The following is a 19,781-nucleotide window of genomic DNA, read 5'->3' on the forward strand; positions in this document are numbered from 1 at the left end:
CCAGACCAGGGCATGAACCCGTGTCCTCCGCATCAGCAGGCGGACTCTCAACCACTGTGCCACCAGGGGAACCCGCCTAATAATTATTTTAGAAGTTAACAAATAAGTATGAAGTCTAAGCTCTTTAAAATATTATTTTATTAATATTCTTTTAAAATTATGTCTTGTGAATTAAAGCAGCCCTTTCCTTCTTAAACCCACACCTGAAATGTTTTAATAAATGCTTTTGAATCTCTTTTCAGGAGATTTTAAACTTTGTGTTTAAATTGTTTTCACTCTCAAGCTGCCTTGTTGTGCTATTCAGTGTATGAATTCCTGTGTCTCAGTTTGTGAGAATAAGGCTTGTAGAATATTCCACCAAATACAAGAGAGGTCATGAATTCCTTTTATACCAGGATCAATAACCATCTGAATTGGACAGATTAAATTAGCCACAGGCTGGTGGAGGCAGGAGGATAGATGGACAGCTTCTGTGAGTCTCTTGTAGTTCTATACAAAGTGTTTGTTAAAGTTTCAATGAGAAAAAAGGCACTAAAATGCAAAGGTAAACATTCTCCTTTAAAGTGATAGAGACAAATGGCCTTGTACCACACAAACCTTTTCAGCAATGGTATAGATCATCTGCAGTATGTTTTTGTGTTGCCTGTGAAAACGATGTATGGAGAAAGGCACTACTTGAAATTCAGTTGCAATATCATGTTGGCTGAAAAGCTGTGCTTCTTAGTAAATCCAACCAAATACACTGACATTTTCAGAGTGCATCTGATACATTTCAATAATTAATTCTTAAGTCAAGAAAGAGTCAAGAAATCAGATGAAGACGCACAGTAGGCTGAAAATTGCCAGTGGGAAGAAATAAAAAAAATCAGCCAAGCTGAAAAGAGGTCAGTGGAATACCACTGGAAACAGGGATAAAGCTTCAGGGGTTTTTATTATTATTATTTACATAAACCACCCAGAGAGTAATGTGAGCTGCTCAGGCCATTACTTTGCAGAAATTGGTAGACTCAGAGAAAGAAATATGCACTCACATAGTAGAACTAAATCAATGAAGTACATAAATAATAAGCAGTCGGAGGAGAAAAATCTCACACAAAAATATATTATCTGTTAAAGAAAGCAGATTGTAGAATGACGGTGCTGCACAGGAACTTGAGAACTGCTTTGACAAGCCCCATCACCAAGTTTTATTTATATTCTATAGATAGATGACCTTCATCCTCAGATTGGAGGGTGTCACAGGATTCCCAATTGAAACTGTAAAATTATATTAGTACTTAAGTACTTTTTAATGTGGAAAAGATAAACTTCAGATATGTTTTGAAAAATAATTTTCATAATGTCCCAGATTGTGTTTTAATCCTGCTCCTAAGTACTTACTCTTTTGAATACTATCAATAAAAACTGCCAAAAAAAATTATAATTTAAGTTACTGATACTTAATTTAAAAATACCAGTTCAACTTATTTTATCATCTATTTCTTAAGGGTTTATCATGGGCTTTATAGCATGAAGAGACAGATACAATCAGATCATTATATTCAGTGACCTACTGAGAATATTTCTTTATAGTGGCTTTTAACACCAGGTCCCAGAAAAGGTTAATGTGTGTAGAAAGATATGTATGCATAACATCTACAGCTTGCTTTATCAGGTGAAATTCACCTGTTGGAAGTAAAAGAATACCTATACAAGCAAGTGCCTACCATCTGGCATAGGAACAACTAGATGACAGTATCATAATGACAGTGGATCAATAACCCAAGCCTCTAACAAGGAATATAAAGTAACAATATACTTATTTTAAAATTCTTGAAATGTCAATGTGTGCTCTTGTATTCTATAATCTGGTAATAGGAAATGAGAGAGTGTTAGATACTCCTAGACAAAGCCTTTTATATTCCTAGCTGCTAGACCTGTGCCTAACATGTAATAGGTAGTCGACTTACTAGAAAAATACATATTTTATATCCCTCAAGAACTTTTAAGGAAGTAATAATTTATAAAAAGAAGTGCTCTGAATTTAGAAATTCACTACTACATGATTCCTTATAATTCAAAAGATTTATGAAATAGTAGTTTCCAGTTGTCTCTATGAGCTACAGAATAACTTTTCAAGGAAAGTAAATTATATATACTTTAGTTCCAATTTTATTTTCTAAGTGAGTGAAAGAGTAAAATATACAACTCAGATGAGGGGAGTAACAAGTACATTTTTAAAATCTCAGCTTGAATAATATAAGGTGGTCCTGGCATCGATAGGGAATTTTCCATATGCAAGATAATTTGTTATTTGGCAATAAAATAAAATACTCTATTTTTGCCTCCCGGGGAAAATAAATTTCCTAAGACAAGAACAAGTGATACTGCACTAATACACTTATCAATCATATGGAGAAATTCTGAAAATATAAACAGGGCAGCTGTTGGCTGAAATGATCTCCTTAAATTGAAATAGAAGATAATATCTAAACCTCTTAGATGCTCAGGTCACATGCTTGAAGAATTTCAACTCTTCTTTGCTTACGGTTGTATTAATTTATATAACAGTACTGAAAAAAGCTCATAGCAAGATTCAATTAAATCTTACTAAGTGACACTAGGTATCTCAGTAAGTAGCTATTCGAAAGGCATACAGGAACAGAACAAAAAGTTCCTGTCAATTTGTAGAAAGGGGAAGGAGAACTATTGCCCTGGAGAAGAATTACTGATGCCTATTTGGGCTATTCTGGAAAAAGCTGCTAGATCAGGTGAGTATAGAGTTGAGCTCTGAATGTAGAGAATATGATTTAAAAGTAAACATACATATCAATATCAGATATGAGGAATTAATCCGAGCTGTGAAACTATAGAGCTGCTTAAGAATGCTAGAAGGAAGTTGGCTCCAAGTATTTTGTGGTAGGGTTGTTGGGCAAATGCCTTGTACAGGAAAGAACAATTAATGGAAGGGGACCAGTTGACTTACAGACTTGAAATTCCTTTTTTTTTTTTCAATTTTTTTAATTGAAGTATATTTGGTTTACAATGTTGTGTTACTTTCTCGTGTATAGCAAAGTGATTCAGTTATATATATATATATATATATATATATATATATCCTTTTTCAGATTCTTTTCCATTATAGGTTATTATAACATATTGCATAAAGTAGCGACTTTAAAATCTTAAATATGGATGTCAATTGTTAGAGTAATTTGGAAAAACTAGGGAATCTGGTGGTAAACGGCTACACCAATACAAGAAGAAGATAATTAGGACCTCATATTCCTTAGAGTTCCAAGAAGAAAAAATAGGGGGAGAAAAGCAAAAATGAAGACAGAGAATAAAACGACAGTGCAATTGGTAATGGTAAGTACCAAAGTGGAGCAAAAATTAAAGTCTCTCAACAAACCTGAAGAATAGCTACTGGAGATTGAAAAAGTAGTCACTGAAGCAAACCTCTGGAATTAGTGTGGAAAAGTGTGAGCTATTTGATCTCCACGCTGTCAGGAAGAGTTCATTATACCTGATCTATGACTTAAGCTATTGGACCAAATGCTATTACAGCTCTCATTGGGACAAGGCATACAACCAGAACATACTGTTTATCTATTGGAAGAGTAAAACATTCTATAAGTTATAGTGAGTAGCAATAGCACACTTTACAGATAGCAGAGCTGTTTCCAAGATAAACCTGCTGATTAAGCTAAATCTATTTGTAAGAGTAAGAATTAAATGTTTCCATCTCATAACAGAGATCACATCTGCCCTTTGCACATGACTCTCAATAACTGAAATAAATAAATAATTGTTTTGAATGCAGGCTTGGGTGTCATGTCACAAGATTTGACAAGAATTCACATTTTTAAAATTTTGATTTTCTGACAGGTCTTTGTTATTTTTTTTTTCTATTACCTGTAATAGACTGTCTCATGAGGTAGCTGGTTTCTTTATTCATATTTAGGCAATTGTTTAATTTTATCTATTCCCAGTGCTTCCTCACCTGTAAATATAAGTGCTTTGATATTTAAAATTAAAATAGTTCTATTATCTTCAAAATAAGAGCCCTCTCTGACATTGTGTTCCCCACAATGAATGCAACGTGCATTTTATATGTACTTTCAATAATTTTATTGTCAGCTTATTCATTTTCCAGCCACTTTATTATTTCCCCTTACTTTTTTCTCTCTCTCATTTATATGTCCAAGTTAATTTTGGATCTGTCATGTATATTTATACAAACTACTGATGAAGCTGAGGCAGTTATATAATTTTAAAAGTAACAAATCCTGTCTAATTTGTTTAAACCTCAGTAACATAAAATATATCTTAGTGTAGTCATCTTCTACCAGTTTTAGAAGTGATAATATGATTGACATCTTAAAACTTACTGCCCATATTCCAATCTATTTCAAGACGGTAGTTTCTTTTAAGGCTACAGAGAACTTTTCAACAACAAAAGCAGCATGACTCTATTCCTTCAAAATTTGTTTTGTATGTAAATCAGTACTAGTCAAAGTTTAATAAGTTTAACAATAGAATATATAAACTGATAATGCAATCTTCATTCCATTACGCTAAGTGGAAGTCAATGATAAATTGGATAATCTAGGACAAAATTGTGATGTTTACTTTTTGGGGAAAAGTTTTTGCAAAAATCATTATGTAGTCTTTTAAAATTAGATCCTAAACAGATATTCATTTTTGCAGCTACATATAGTTTATTTTGAATTGCTGAGACTACTATGTCTTTTAAGATTTTAGATTTTAATTTAAAATATAAAATATATTATCACTATTTTTTACTAGTAATTTACACATAAATTGAACAAATATTTTAGAAATGAATAGAAGGATAATTAAATGTGAATGAATTAATTTCTAGTTGCTACATTTTAAAAGAGAACAATTGCAGTTTATAAGGAATGCTTTCTTTCAGTGTATCTCTTACTAGGCTGTGATTATATGTGTTTTATTTTAAGGAATCTCCTTAAAAAAATGAGTAGGAGTTTTTAAAACTTGGCTTCTCCCAACTTGTCTGTTTTACTGAAAAAAAAAAAAAAAAAAAAAAGGAGATGAGGTGATTTATGATGATTGCAATAATTATAGAAGAAATATTCAGTAACATATTTTGCTCTAACAAATATGGAGTCAAATTATCATGCTGAAATCATCTCTTGGATATGCAAGATGTATTAAATAAGATTTGCATGTGAAAAATCCCAAAACTTTTGTTAACACTTTCTAAAAGGTTTATAAGGAGTTTTTAAATTTACCTATCTTTAACTATACAGCTATATTTCACCTAAATCTAAATTTATCTCCCAGTTTTATAAGAAAGAAACTATTTCATGCATGAAGAGTAACTTTTGATTTGCAGATAAACAATTTCCACTTTTCAATGAGTCAAACATCAGATTACATAAAATATCTCTATTTTTAGGGGAAGCCTTATCCTGATATACACAGGTATTAGCTCCCTATCACCCAGTTTCCATTTGAATATGCCATCACAAACTAGTTCACATGCCATTGTGAATATATTACCGGAATTCTCATACTCTGGTTAGGTAGCCAAGAGATTTGACCATCTTTCCCAAGATGACTTTTGGCTGAGATAGAAGATAGTTACTTTATGAACTATTTGGTAATTGTTCAAGCCAAACAGTATTCATGGCTTTTATCTAAATAGCATGTTTCTTAAATGAACCCAATGCCCATCAGATGATTATCCCATCTTGAAGACAACATATTACAAGGAGAAAATTTGGAATCCTAGTCTGACAGTTAGGTAGCTTTTGTTTGGCCAGAATTGAAAAACACGTAAGTAGTGAGTTAAATTAGCTTATGCCACACACATTATTACTGCGTTGATGTCACTAAAATAACCTCATATTGAATTATACTCAAGAATCAAATGCAAAAGTAACTTTGTCATGTTAAAAACAACAACAACAACTAGAATATACTTAATTAAGATGTGCAATCCCACTCCTGGGCATATACCCAGAGAAAACCATAATTCGAAAAGATACATGCACCCCAATGTTCACTGCAGCACTATTTACAATAGCCAGGACATGGAAGCAATCTAAATGTCCACTGGCAGAGGAACGGATAAACAAGTTGTGGTACATATATACAATGGAATATTACTCAGCCATAAAAACAAAATAATGCCATCTGCAGAAATATGGATGGACCTAGGGATTGTCGTAATTAGTGAAGTAAGTCAGACAGAGAAAGACAAATATCATATGATATCGCTTATATGTGGAATCTAAAAAAATGGTACAAATGAACTTATTTACTAAACAGAAATAGAGTCACAGATGTAGAAAACAATCTTATGGTTACCAGGATGGGAAAGAGGGGGGAGACAGATTGGGATTTACATATACACACTACTATGTATAAAATAGATAACTAATAAGGACCTACTGTACAGCACATGGGACTCTACTCAATACTCTGCAATGACCTATATGGGAAAAGAATCTAAAAAGAGTGGATATATGTATATGTATAACTGATTCATTTTGCTGTACAGCAGAAACTAACACAACATTTGAAATCAACTATAGTCCAATAAAAATTTAAAAAAATTAAACATTAAAAATTTTTTAAAAGGTGTGATTTAATATTTTTCCAGTAATATAATTTACAATTTTCCTTCACTTCCACTTCTGTTCCACAATACAATATAAAGGTACTTTTCTATGGGCTGACAACAAGATAAGAACTGTTATAAGATAAGAACTGCTTTAGGTTTTAAGAAACCTAAAAGTTTCTGCCTTTAGGTCTGCAGTGTTAATGACAATGAAGAGAAATGAAGAATAGTAAAGCATTTTAAACACTTGATAAATATTTACAGGCACTTATTTTATTCATGATTCAGTTTCAGGTTTTTTCTGCTAAATGTTTCAACTATATTCTTTTTTTTTTTAAGTGTAAGTGATTTTTTAAAAAATTAATTAATTTATTTATTTTTGGCTGTGGTGGGTCTTTGTTACCGTGCGCTGGCTTTCTCTAGTTGCAGCAAGTGGGGACTACTCTTCGTTGTGATGTGCGGGCTTCTCATTGTGATGGCTTCTCTTGTTGCAGAGAATGGGCTCTAGGCACGTGGGCTTCAGTGGTAGTGGTTCATGGGCTCTAGAGTGCAGGCTCAGTAGTTGTGGTGCACGGGCTTAGTTGCTCCACAGCATGTGGGATCTTCTGGGATGAGGGCTCGAACCTGTTTCCCCTGCATTGGCAGGCGGATTCTTAACCACTGCGCCACCAGGGAAGTCCCTCAACTATATTCTTGAAAGGATTTTCTATTCTCTCAAATTTGTCTGATGCTAACACTACCAATTTCTCTCTGATGTTACCACTAAACACTCTAGGGCAATATTTCTCCCTGGACTAGTGCAAGTTCCCAGACAATTCAACCTGTCTCTTGTCCTCCACAGTGATCTCTTCTAATTTGTTCTTCATGAGCATCCAATAATCTTTTTTAAAGTATAAGCATGAGAATATCCTACCCTCCACATTCCCATTTACTTTTAAAACCCCTAAATGGCTCTCCATTATTCTCAGAATAGAAACAAACAAACCAAAAACAACCGAAAACCTCAAAACTCTGTAAGAGAAACTTCAAGGTACTGTGTGGGGTATTACATATAGAAGACTCCACCAAAAAACTGTTAGAACTAATGAAAAATTTCAGTAAAGTTGCAGTGTACAAAATCAATATACAAAAATCAGTTGAGTTTCTATATACCAACAAACTATCAGAAAGAGAAATTAAGAAAACAATTCAATTTAAAATTGCATCAAAAAGAATAAAATACTTAGGAATAAATTTAACCAAGTAGGTGAAAGGTCTGTACATTGCAAACTGTAAGACACTGATGAAAGAAATTGAAGAAGACACAAATAAAAGGAAAGATATTTTGTGTTCATGGATTGGAAGAATTAATACTGTTAAAATGTCCATATTACCTGAGGCAATCTACAGATTCAATGCAATCCATCTCAAAATTCCAATGGCATTTTTCTCAGAAATAGAACAAGCCATCCTAAACTTTGTATAGAACCACAAACGACCTTGAATAGCCAAATCAATCTTGAGAATGAAGAACAAAGCTGGAGGTATCATGTGTCCTGGTTTCAAAGTATATTACAAAGCTATAATAATCAAAACAGTATGGTATTGACATTTAAAAAAAGAAAAAAGATGCATAAAAGAATGGAACAGAATGGAGACCCCAGAAATAAACTCATGCATATGCAATCAATTAATTTTTGACAAAGGAGAGAAGAATATACAATAGGAAAGAGCAGTCTCTTTAATAAATGGTATTGGGAAAACTGGACAGTCACATGCAAAAGAATGAAACTGGACCCCTATCTTATACCATACACAAAAATCAACTCAAAATGGATTAAATACTTGAATGTAAGACCTGAAACAATAAAACTCCTGGAAGAAAACAAAGGAGGTAAGCTCCTGGACACTGGTCTTAATAAAGATATTTTTGATTTGATATTCTTTCTCACTTTGACTCTGAATCCCATTGATTCCTCCACAGGAACTACAATTGGCTTTCTTTTAGTCTCCTGCTGCCATTCCCTTGACTTTGAACATTCTTCCCTTTTTTCTTTGTATACTTAGTTCTAACTAGCTTTTTAGCTCTCTCCTGATCATCACTTCCTCCAAGAAGTCTTCCCCACAACCTTCTTTTACTAGGGTAAATGTTGCTGCAATCAGATGACATTACACCATTGTACCACTGTTTCACAGTAGCGAATTTGCATTCCTTCGGATGAATATTTGATTAATCTCTATATTTTATACTAAATGGCAATTACCAAGGTTCCCATTGATTCCACATTGCTAAATCCAATGGTAAATTCCCAGTTCTCATAGATCAAGAACACTTAACTCAGTTGAACACCACTGTCTTTTTGAAAATATTTTCTTCATTTATTTTCTTTTCTTCTTCTCTGAATCATTTGCATTTATTTCATTATGTGTGTGATCTCTTTAAGGGTTGAATACCTGAGAACTCAGTCCTGAGGTTGTTTTCTACTCTAACTACACCCATGTCTTAGATGAGCTCATCCAATCTTATAGCTTTAAGTACTATCCATAGATAACAATTTCCAGATCTTTTATCTATGGTATAGCACTTTCTCCTGAATTTTACATTCATATAGCCAATTTCTACTTGTCTTCTTTACTTGGATGCTTAAGAGGCATCTCCAACTTCACATATTTGAAACTGAGTTCCCATTATTTTACCATGTTCTTCCCACAGTCATCTCCATCTTGTAAATGTATCTGTCTTTCCAGTTTTTCAGGCAAAAACAAAAATAAACAAATAAAACATGAAAATCATCATGCACTTCATCCTTTAGATCATGTCCCACTTCAGTCAGCAAATTCTACTAGATGTAATTTGCAAAGACCACTCTAATCACCTCCATTGCTATGACTCTAGTCCTGTTACTTAGATCTGTCCCCTGACTTCTTGAAAAATCTTTCCAAGGGCAATCATTGCAGTCTATTTTCACCAGAGCATCCATGCTGATCTTCTTACAATTACATCAGCACATGTCTCTCCTCTGCTCAAACTTCCAGTGGCTTTTCATCTCACTTGGAGCAAAACAAAAATCCTTATGACTTGGGTCCTCATTCTCTCTATGACCTTCTCTCTTATTTACTATTCTAAGCTCAGGTTTGTCTAGCCACACAGGGCTGTTGAATGTTCCTTGAATAAGCTAAGTATCTTACTGGCTTAAGTCCTTTGCTCTTGCTGATTCCTCTTGGAATGCTTCTCCCAGATATCCACAGGGCTTGGTCCCTCAACATCAATTCTCTCCTCAAATGTCACATTTTTCTGATCTCCCTGTTCAAAATTAGAACCATCTCTCTACTTTTCCAAGCATTCCTGTCTCACTCTTCTGCTTTATTGTTTCTTCAAAACACCTACCACATTTTAACACACTACAGTGTACAACTTACTTTTTTTTTCACTGATATATTTGCAGCCATCCCTGACAATGTTGAATGAAGGAATGAATAAATGAATGAAGGAATGAGTGAATGAGTAAAAGCCCCATGAAGAAAAACTAAGGACTATATATACCGCTTTTTCTCCCCATTATATCTTAGCACAGTAAAGACATTCAATAAAAATGTATCAAATTAAGGAACATACTTGGTTTACTCTCTTTCCAAGGATGTTTGGTAAGATAAAGCATAAAAGAAATATCATTACCGAATTTTTTTCCATGAACATAGATCATTGACATGGGCTCAGAACAAGGGCACCTTTTATTCATTACTAAATATCAAGTTCCTGGCTCTGTGACTGTACCTTACTTATTTAATAAAGATTTACATCTAGATATTAGTTGGTTGTTTTAAAAGTACTTTCATATATTCTTTTGATCACTATAACTCTATGATGTAGGTAGTACTGATATGTTTACCCCTACTTTACTGCTATGAAGAGGAAATTAGTAGAATAGATACTAAAACCCAGGTACTCTGATAACCTCCAAAGCCTTTAACATTATATTTTGCTACTGATAAATATGTTGTATTATGCTGTCAGGTCAAAGGATTTTTTTCCATTGAAAACATATAACCATCACTCTATCTGACTTGAAATATAAACTTGAATTTATTTTTAGTGTAATTTAGCTGTTAGCCTTATAGCACTTGTTTGCAAATGCCCCTAAATGTCTAACTGTTACACACTGATCACTGTATTTCTCCTTATTATAGACTTTTTCTGTTTAGAAACCTGTAAGAAGCCACAAACCTTGGGATTTTAATTACAGCCCCTCTAAACCCCCACACAGGAGCTGTAGAATAAGTAAATACCAATTTTATTAACATAACAGAATGACATGAACCAACTGAATGAATGGAGTCCCAGAAGATCCTGCCTTTTGGATAAGATGTGCTTTAGATAAAATAAAAAGTATTATAATAATTTATTTATGATGGAAATGAGGATATAAACTTAAAGTAGCAACGTTTAAAGGAATTTCTAATTGCTGTACAAAGCTGTACTCTGTTTTGGTGGAAAATGAGTTATGTTTATCCACATGTCCACAGGAAAGCTCAAGACTGTATTTGCATTTCAAGAAGAAAGGAGAGAGGAGAAAATGAAGCTTCATTAAATCAGGTAAAAAATAATATTCTTTCAGATTTGCAAATAGAGTATCTAGAGTTGTCTTTCCATCCTGACCCACACTAGTTTGTAATGTGTCATGTGAAGAGGGACAGTTATACAGCAGCAAATACTGAGATACTCCACAGAGCAAATACAGTCAAAATCCCTGTACACTGAGAGGTAAAAATCAGAAACCAGGTCAAATGAAGACGCAGTTTAAGAACAAGTAAAATTATCTACATTCTGACCCACTGACTCATCTTACAGTAAAATTTTCATGAAAATACTTTTTAACCCTGTTAACCCTCTTCTGAGTAAAACATTTTATATTAGTTATGCCTAAATCTTTTCTAGAACATCACTCATCTGATTGAAAAACTAATTACCTCCTCACTTTCCCACGAAGGAATAAGTGAGGTTAACATATGGTGAATGAATGAGAAACCCAGAAGAAAAAAGAATAAAAAAAAAAAGAATGAGAAACAACAAAAGTGTACTGGGAGAATATTTTCTTCACCAATATACTCAACAATGTAGGTCCAATTTATTTCTTCCTGATAGCAACTCATTACAATTTTACTTTACTTCCATACCTAGCCCCAGTCCTACCTGGGTGGATGGGACCTAGGTAAATGCATTTAAACAAATGATTAAGATTAAATGAATTGTAACATTGATCAACCTGGTATCTTTAGAGGCTTTAAAAGATTAAAAGTTTGAACTCAGTAGTCAGTATCTCAGATTCGGAATTGTTGCCCTGCCTCTTACTCATTTTGTTAACTTAAACAAATTTCTTAACATTTTGTGTCATTTTCCTCACTGTACAAAGTATAATAATAGTCCCTATCTCAAATATCTTTATGAGGACTAAATTAGAAAACATATATAAAATGTTTAGTGTAATGTCTGGCACATAGTAAACAATAAAGAAATATTAGCTGTTATAATTATTGTTATCTACTTTTTTAAAAGTTAGAAAAAGGCTGCAGTAATAACTTACATCTTTAAAACATTATTGTACCATCATATATAGCAACGTCTTCAGCAATTTTCCTAGAGAAGTGAGATAAACTAGAAGGTGGATTAAGAAAGCAATCTTAATGCTCAACATCACTAATTATTAGAGAAATGCAAATCCAAACTACAAAGAGGTATCACCTCACACCAGTCAGAATGGCCATCATTAAAAAGTTCACAAATATCAAATGTTGTAGAGGGTATGGAGAAAAGGAAACCCTCATACACTGTTGGAGGGAATGTAAACTGGTGCAGCCACTATGGAGAATAGTATGGAGGTTCCTCAAAAAACTAAAAATACAGTTGGCATATGATCCTGCAATCCCACTCCTGGGCATATACCTGGAGAAAGCGCTAATTCAAAAAGATACATGCACCCCAGTGTTCACTGCAGCACTATTTACAATAGCCAAGACATGGAAACAACCTAAATGTCCACTGACAGATGAATGGATAAAGAAGATGTGGTGCACACAAACACACACATACACACACACACAATGGAATACTACTCAGCCATAATAAGAATGAAATAATGCCATTTGCAGCAGCATGGATGAACCTAGACATTATCATACTAAGTGAAGTAAGTAAGAAAGAGAAAGACAAATACCATAAGATATCACTTATATGTGGAATCTAAAATATGGCACAAATGAACTTATCTACAAGACAGAAACAGACTCTCAGACATAGAGAACAGACTTGTGGTTGCCAAGGGGGAAGGGGGGTGGGGGAGAAATTGACTGGGTGTTTGGGATGAGCAGATGCAAACTATTATATATAGAATGAATAAACAACAAGGTCCTACTGTATAGCACAGGGAACTATAGTCAATATCCTGTGATATACCATAATGGAAAATAATATGAAAAAGAATGTATAAATATATATGTATCACTGAATCACTTTGCTATACAGTGGGAATTAACACAACATTGTAAATCAACTATACTTCAATAAAATAAATTTAAAAAAAAAGAAAACAATCTTAATCTTCTAAAAGGTACCACCTCAGGGCCTTTCACCTAGAACCCTTAGTGAATGTTATAGAAACACACCATGCTTTTAAATTCCCTTACATATTTCTAACATTCCCAACATATTTCCTCAGATCAGCCTAATGTGGGATAAACAAACATAAGCTCCAATAATTGTCTCAAGTTATTTTCGATGAAGATTTTATAGCTATTATGCAAGAGTTTGAATAATTCCTTACATTTTTAAAATTAAAATCCAAACATAGCTTCAAGAAAAGGAGTTAAGGGATGGGTTCCACAAAAGTTATATATAGCTTTATTCCTCAATTTCTTCACTGATAATAAAAGCAAGTATTTTTTACATTTTAAGTACTATATAAACCTCTATATGACACAGCTTTTGTAATTTTTCTCTTTCTTTGGATATTGAGTTGAAATTCTTTAATGATACCATGTATACACTTTGGATTTTAATATTTAAATGTGAAGAAAGAAAAAATACATATATCTAGTGGATCCTTCACATTAAATTGTATGTGTTTATTTTAATGTTCAAATAAATATAAACATATGAATGCCACCATGAAGATGAAATACAGTTCATACTCACAGAAAAGTTTTAGTTCTGGGACTTGTCTTTAACTACATGGTTTTTCATTTTATTTTCTACAGACATTATTTAAATAATAGTAATGATGATAATAACAATAATAATAGATAAAATTTACTGAGTGTTTACTATGTGCCATCCCTTAGGTTAATATCCTTTTATACATTATCACATATAAATGTCACTACAGCTGAATGTTGAGTGAACATAATCAAATTATCCAGGTGTTCAAATCAAGTAAGTTGAAAAACCAGAATTTGACCCATGCAGTTCTGACTACAGAATGGAGCTTCTTCATATACAGTGTATATTATATAGTATAAACTGAAACATAGGTGCCCCACTTAAGATAAAATCTCAGAATAGTTTGAAGCAATGCCTCAATTTCAATCTCTTATGTGCCTTTCAATTCACCCTTAAAAGATGTAATGTGATGGGAAGCCTGGTATACTAAATTTCATATTTTGGTTGAACAGCAGACTTTTTATATTTATACCTAAATAAATAATTTATTAATAATATTATGTATGACTATTATTTAAATACAGTAAACTGAAATATCGATTCTTCTCATAACACATATATCTCAGTTTAGACTGCTGAGTGTCCTGCATTATCTTTAAATTCTTATATAATGTCAGAATAATTGTGTTAATTTTTACTTGAGCACTAAATTATGATTATCTGATTGAAAGGAATAGCTAAATGCTGGTATTCTAGAAATGGCATAAAATGTTATCCCTATTATAGTTGTCAAATTTTGAATAAAAAGTAAAGCCTACAAATCAGATTGAACAATAGAAATATATTTACTGCATTAAAACTATTTAGAAATTGTGTATGATTCTGGAACAATATTAATCAGTAAGATACATTTAGTCTATACATTTGTAATAGAGGGAAATAAAATCACTTTATACAAAGAAATTTTAGGAATACTCTAGGTTACCTTTTTCTCTAAGTGGCAAAGCATTGATGATCTTATTGATATCTGAATGTAGGATAGATTATAGAGTGTAGATATATGAATTCACTGTGTTATATGAAGGTAGGATAGATTGTAGAGTGTTGAGAATTCAATCAGAAGACAAGTTAGAACTACTCCAGGCAAGCTCTGAGGAATGAGTGATTTGAAGAAGAGGGATCCATGGAAATGCTTCTACTCCCATAGTAAAATTAGGACATAATTAGGACAATAATTTTACTCCCATAAAATTAGGACAATTTGATAACTGACTGGTTACGGGTGCCATTAAGATGGAGGAGTTAAAGATATTTCCAATTTTTTAAACTAAGAAATTAGGTAAATATTTGTTCAAGAGAAGACATAAAAAACCCTGAGAGCTCAGATTTACAAAGAAAAATAAGAGTTTCAGTTTTTAATATTCAGTTAGAAATGTTCAGCAGGGCGCCGGGAATATCAGATACGAGCTTAGTAGTAAGAGCAAGTCTAGAAAAGTCATAACTGAAATGAACTCAGAAAAGTTTAGAGAAAGAAAACAATTATATTAATCAGTTCTCTTTTTGATTACAAGCAAGAGAAACCCATCTAGAAAGCGTAATGAAAAGGCAGCTGTGTCAGAGACCCAAAGGGCAAGGATATAACAGAACCTTCTATTAGAACAAGGGACTTAAGCACCATTAGGGCACTCTCTTAACCTATTACTCTTTTACATTCCTGATCATTCTTCTCTTATTTCTCAGTCTTAATTCATCTTCCTACTCAGTCAACATATGAAATTCACAGCCACAAAGTGTAACAAAATTTATTTCCCATCTCTCCTCCTTCCTGTTGCTCCTTTCTCTCTTCTCAGTTTTAAGTTTCTAGGGGAGGAATTTGATCGAATCATCTGTCTTTCTCTTAACATTCAATAACGGTGAGGGAGGTTCGTTGTGGGTACTCAATAATGCACAAAATGGCTGCTTTTAAAATTTTGTAGGAAGTGAAGGTCATCTCTCAAAAAAGGAAGTGGAGAGCTGCAACACTGTGAGAAGTGATCTCTTTAGGGATCAAAGATTAACCTGAATGAAACCTATATTCCAGAACAAGATAGAAGAGGAGAGGGAAAGAAAGAGGCAAAGAGGAGTTAAAAGAAAATGAAACCTGTAACAGAGACACTGAAACAAGGGAAGTGGAAAATCAAAAGAATCATTATATTCAGCAGAAAAACCATTAATTTGAGGATTGGGGAACCACCATTTGATTTGACCACTAAAGAATAATTGGCAAACTTCAGAATGACAGTTTCTACAAAATAAGGAATGAGTTACTACATGATTTGATGAAATTCAAATAGTACATGTTTATATATTGCCCTTGGACACTGGTGTAATATCAATATTTTTAAAAAAAGAGAGGGAGAAAATTAGGGTAATTTTCTTTGCCATTACTAGTAACTGCTAACTAACTCCTAGAGAATCCTTTTAATCTAAGCACTCACAAATTGTTTAAGAGTTTAATAATTTTACTGGGAAGGTAATGTCAAATTTACCAGTCTATGGTTTCTCGAATATAATCCTTTCTCCTTAACAAATATCACAGCACATACCTCTCTCCAATATTGCAGAAGCTCCCCACATTTGCATGATTCTATAAGAATAAATGAATGAGCTGTTATCCTCTACAAAACTTCCCCGGGTTCCCTGGGATGTACTTTATTTGGGCCAGGAGAAATTTAGTATTTTTAAGCAATCTGCTCTTATATTATCTTGGGTTTTATTTTCCTCTTACCCACTTTTTTTTTTTTTTTTTTCCTGTTTGAAGACCATTTGCCTTGACATAGAAATTGGACAATAAAAGCATTGGGTACTTCTCTCTATTGTCTACACAATATACATCTGTCTCAACCATTAGAAATAAAATTTCAATTTCTACTTGAGGCATCGCTGATTTTAGAAAGTGTCATTTCTTGTCTCTATAACACCTTGTAGATGCAAAAATACAGGCATAGGGTGAACTGTGTCCTAAAGCCCCCTGCAGGCTTGTACACAAGCGAAAAAAAAAGAGATTCAAATAAAATGGATAGGTATGGAACAACAGGGATGGCAACGTGGGCATCCTAAATCGGACACATAAACATGTTTGTATTGCAAAATTCTAGTCAGCTTGAGTCCTGATGTGACTTTGCAGACACCTATAATATAATGTACGGCTGTAATCCTTCAGTGGTGAATTGGTTTCCTGTACTAATACTCTGTAACCTGTATATTGTAATTTGAATTATTGTTCATCGTTTTCAAGTATTATAAAGTGAACACAGATGTGATTATTATGAGAGGTTTTATGTAATCGAATGCAGTAATGACTCATGATCACTCCATCATCAAATTTAACTTCCTCCAGTCTCATAAAACACAGGTCTTCTTCTTTTAAAAGGTGCCCTCACTATATGAAATAAACTATATTCATTCCTGTTTCTATACCTTTACTTATGCTTTCAAATTCCTTTTTCTGTGTACTACTTTTTTCTATATATACTATCCATCCTTCAACAATCAGTTCAAGCCCCACCTGCCACATAAAGCATTCTCTGAGAACAAGGACCCCAACCTCAATATGTAAATCTTGCTAACTCCCTTTACACTCAAGTTCTATATCCCACAAGTAACACATTATATCGTACATTGTTCTTAATTCTTCATTCCTAAAACTGTACATCTTAATCTTTTATTATGTAAATATATTTCATAAATATATACTCATTGTCAAGTAATTTCTTAGTTGATTCATGAGTGTATTTCTTTTGTCCACAGACAGAAAATTACTGTGGCAAGAATTGGCTAATTCTAGCACATTTATTGAAAAAGAGACTAGGCTAAGTGTGGAGGATTAAACAAAGGGTAACAAGAAATTTGCCATCTCATCTTTTATATTTTTAGTGTTTTATAAAACAAATACATTCCTAGGAAAATAGTACTTGCACACTAAATGCTTAGCCTTATAAATAGGGATCAGTTAACACTCCAAACATAAATCTATGTATAGTGTTAAAACTAGCTGTAAAACTACAACCTGGGGGAGGGCACGGCTGGAGGGGAAGGAATAATAGAGAAGGGTGGCCTTGTGGTAGAACTGAATATGAGAAATGGAGAAAGACAAAACCACCTGGTTATTTCTCCTGAGCACACAGATCAAGATATTAGGCAGGGCAATATTGAATAATGAAGATGAAGAGTTAGAAATTCTCCACAAAGAAGAGGCCGGTTAGTGAGAAGCAAAATGAAGCTAGCATTGTTTAAAATGCTAGTAGCAGCAGGAAGTTTACTTGTTGTTTTACATATTTTACTTAACCCTCACAACAACCTTTTGAATTATTTATTGCTTTTCACACTCTGTAGATGAGGAAACTGAAGATAACAATAAGGTTATTACAGTGTTGCTGTATAAAAATAAATGAAAGAGAAAAAAAATATATATATATTTGCTAAATAAGGAGAAAACATTTTAAACATATATAGATTGTTCTAGAGAACATGAAATTGAAACACATAAACTATAAACCTATGACACTATCATAGATATCATATATATATACACATCATATATATATACACGCACACACACACACACACACACACACACGTTTGAATTCTTTTAAAAACCATAAAGACTTTGACACATCAAGCCAAAAGTCTTTTTCTTTCAGGGAGACATTCTGGCATTAGACAAGCACATCCTCTCTCATGAAAATGTATTTTCAGGATTCTAGCAAATGAAACTTACTACAACTAGGAAATGGATAAAAAAAAGCCATAAATAGAAAACTGGAGTTTAATAAAGGATAAAATTTTCTTTTCACATAATTCTATGAAGGCATGTTCAATTTTGAGACTTTCCATCAGCTTTATTTTATGCTGTATTTTTTTCCAGTTCACAATTTTATCGAAGAAACTAAGGTCAACAGGCAAAATAAAATGTTGGGCATAAAAGCACCTTATTCCACTTGGAATAAAGTGGGAAATAAAACAAGAAAATAAACTCACAAATAATAATGGAAACACAGACACATATCAGAAACTGAATAATTAAAATGATATATATTTGTATTTGTAGAAATTTACAACTAATATCTACACACTGAACTGGTATTATCACGAACAGAACTAGCTCTATCATTTAAGAGGACGCACAAGACTAAGCAGAAAACAATCATGGTAAATCATGCAGAATGGACAATAGCTCACCTTTAACTTTATTCTTTGAAGCAGCCGCTGGTACCAAGATTGCACAAGAAGAAGAGAACAAACATATTAGATTATTAGGCAGAGTCTCTAATAGGTAAAAGAGATATGTTATCACTATTAGTTAAAGTCTTAAATGATATGTTTATGATTACACCATCAATGCACTTTAGATGAATAGGACTTGTAACAAACAAAATGACAATTGGTTATATTTTGTTAGTATATGATTAAAGTCCTTGAAAAAGAAAGAGTAAAACAGATAGGAGCCATAGAGTGCAAATACCAAACACCACAAGGCACAAAATTCTTTTTAAGAACTGTGTATCTTTCTTTCTCTTTGTCTTTTTTAACTCTAAAGTTTAGTTAATAATTCAGTTAAAAATACTAATATATAGTTTAAATATATTTCATTTTATTTAACAATTAAAATGTAATCCATAACGTTTGGATAAATCACAAGGGCTGTTCACTTGCATTTACTGAGTGCTTACTTAAATGCCAGAGAGAGTTGAGTACTTTCCATACATCTTCCACTTAACCACCTCAAGAAGTAAGTTTTGTTATTGCCTCACAGATGTGAAAACTGGAACTTAGAAAAGTTACATTACTTGCTGACTATGGGACAGCTGGATATAAGCAAATTTGGGATTTGATCCTAGGTGTATCTGAACCTAAAATCTGTGCTCTAAAATACTACCTTACACTATTGGGATTTACGGCACCGAGTCACCACCTGGGTTGCGAATATCAGGTCTATAAAGTCAAATCAAAATTGCATGCTTCATTAAACTTCAGCTATTTGGTACTTGGTTGATCACATAGCTATGAAACTAGAAAACT

General features: G+C 33.0%; 1 protein-coding gene across 1 annotated transcript in view; it reads right to left on the reverse strand.

Annotated features, from left to right (window-relative positions):
* The window catches only part of CADM2 (cell adhesion molecule 2), a 315,109-nt gene extending 295,645 nt beyond the window's left edge, over positions 1 to 19,464 (reverse strand). The window contains exons 1-2 of the mRNA XM_028496901.1: positions 19,458 to 19,464; positions 18,942 to 19,028 (exon numbers count right to left, since the gene is read on the reverse strand). Of these exons, the coding sequence (XP_028352702.1) occupies positions 18,942 to 19,028; positions 19,458 to 19,464 (94 nt within the window). The remainder of the gene's footprint in view (positions 1 to 18,941; positions 19,029 to 19,457) is intronic.
* Between the last annotated feature and the right edge of the window lie 317 nt (positions 19,465 to 19,781).

This window comes from Physeter macrocephalus, chromosome 1 (assembly GCF_002837175.3).
Source record: "Physeter macrocephalus isolate SW-GA chromosome 1, ASM283717v5, whole genome shotgun sequence".
Taxonomy (NCBI): Eukaryota; Metazoa; Chordata; class Mammalia; order Artiodactyla; family Physeteridae; genus Physeter; species Physeter macrocephalus.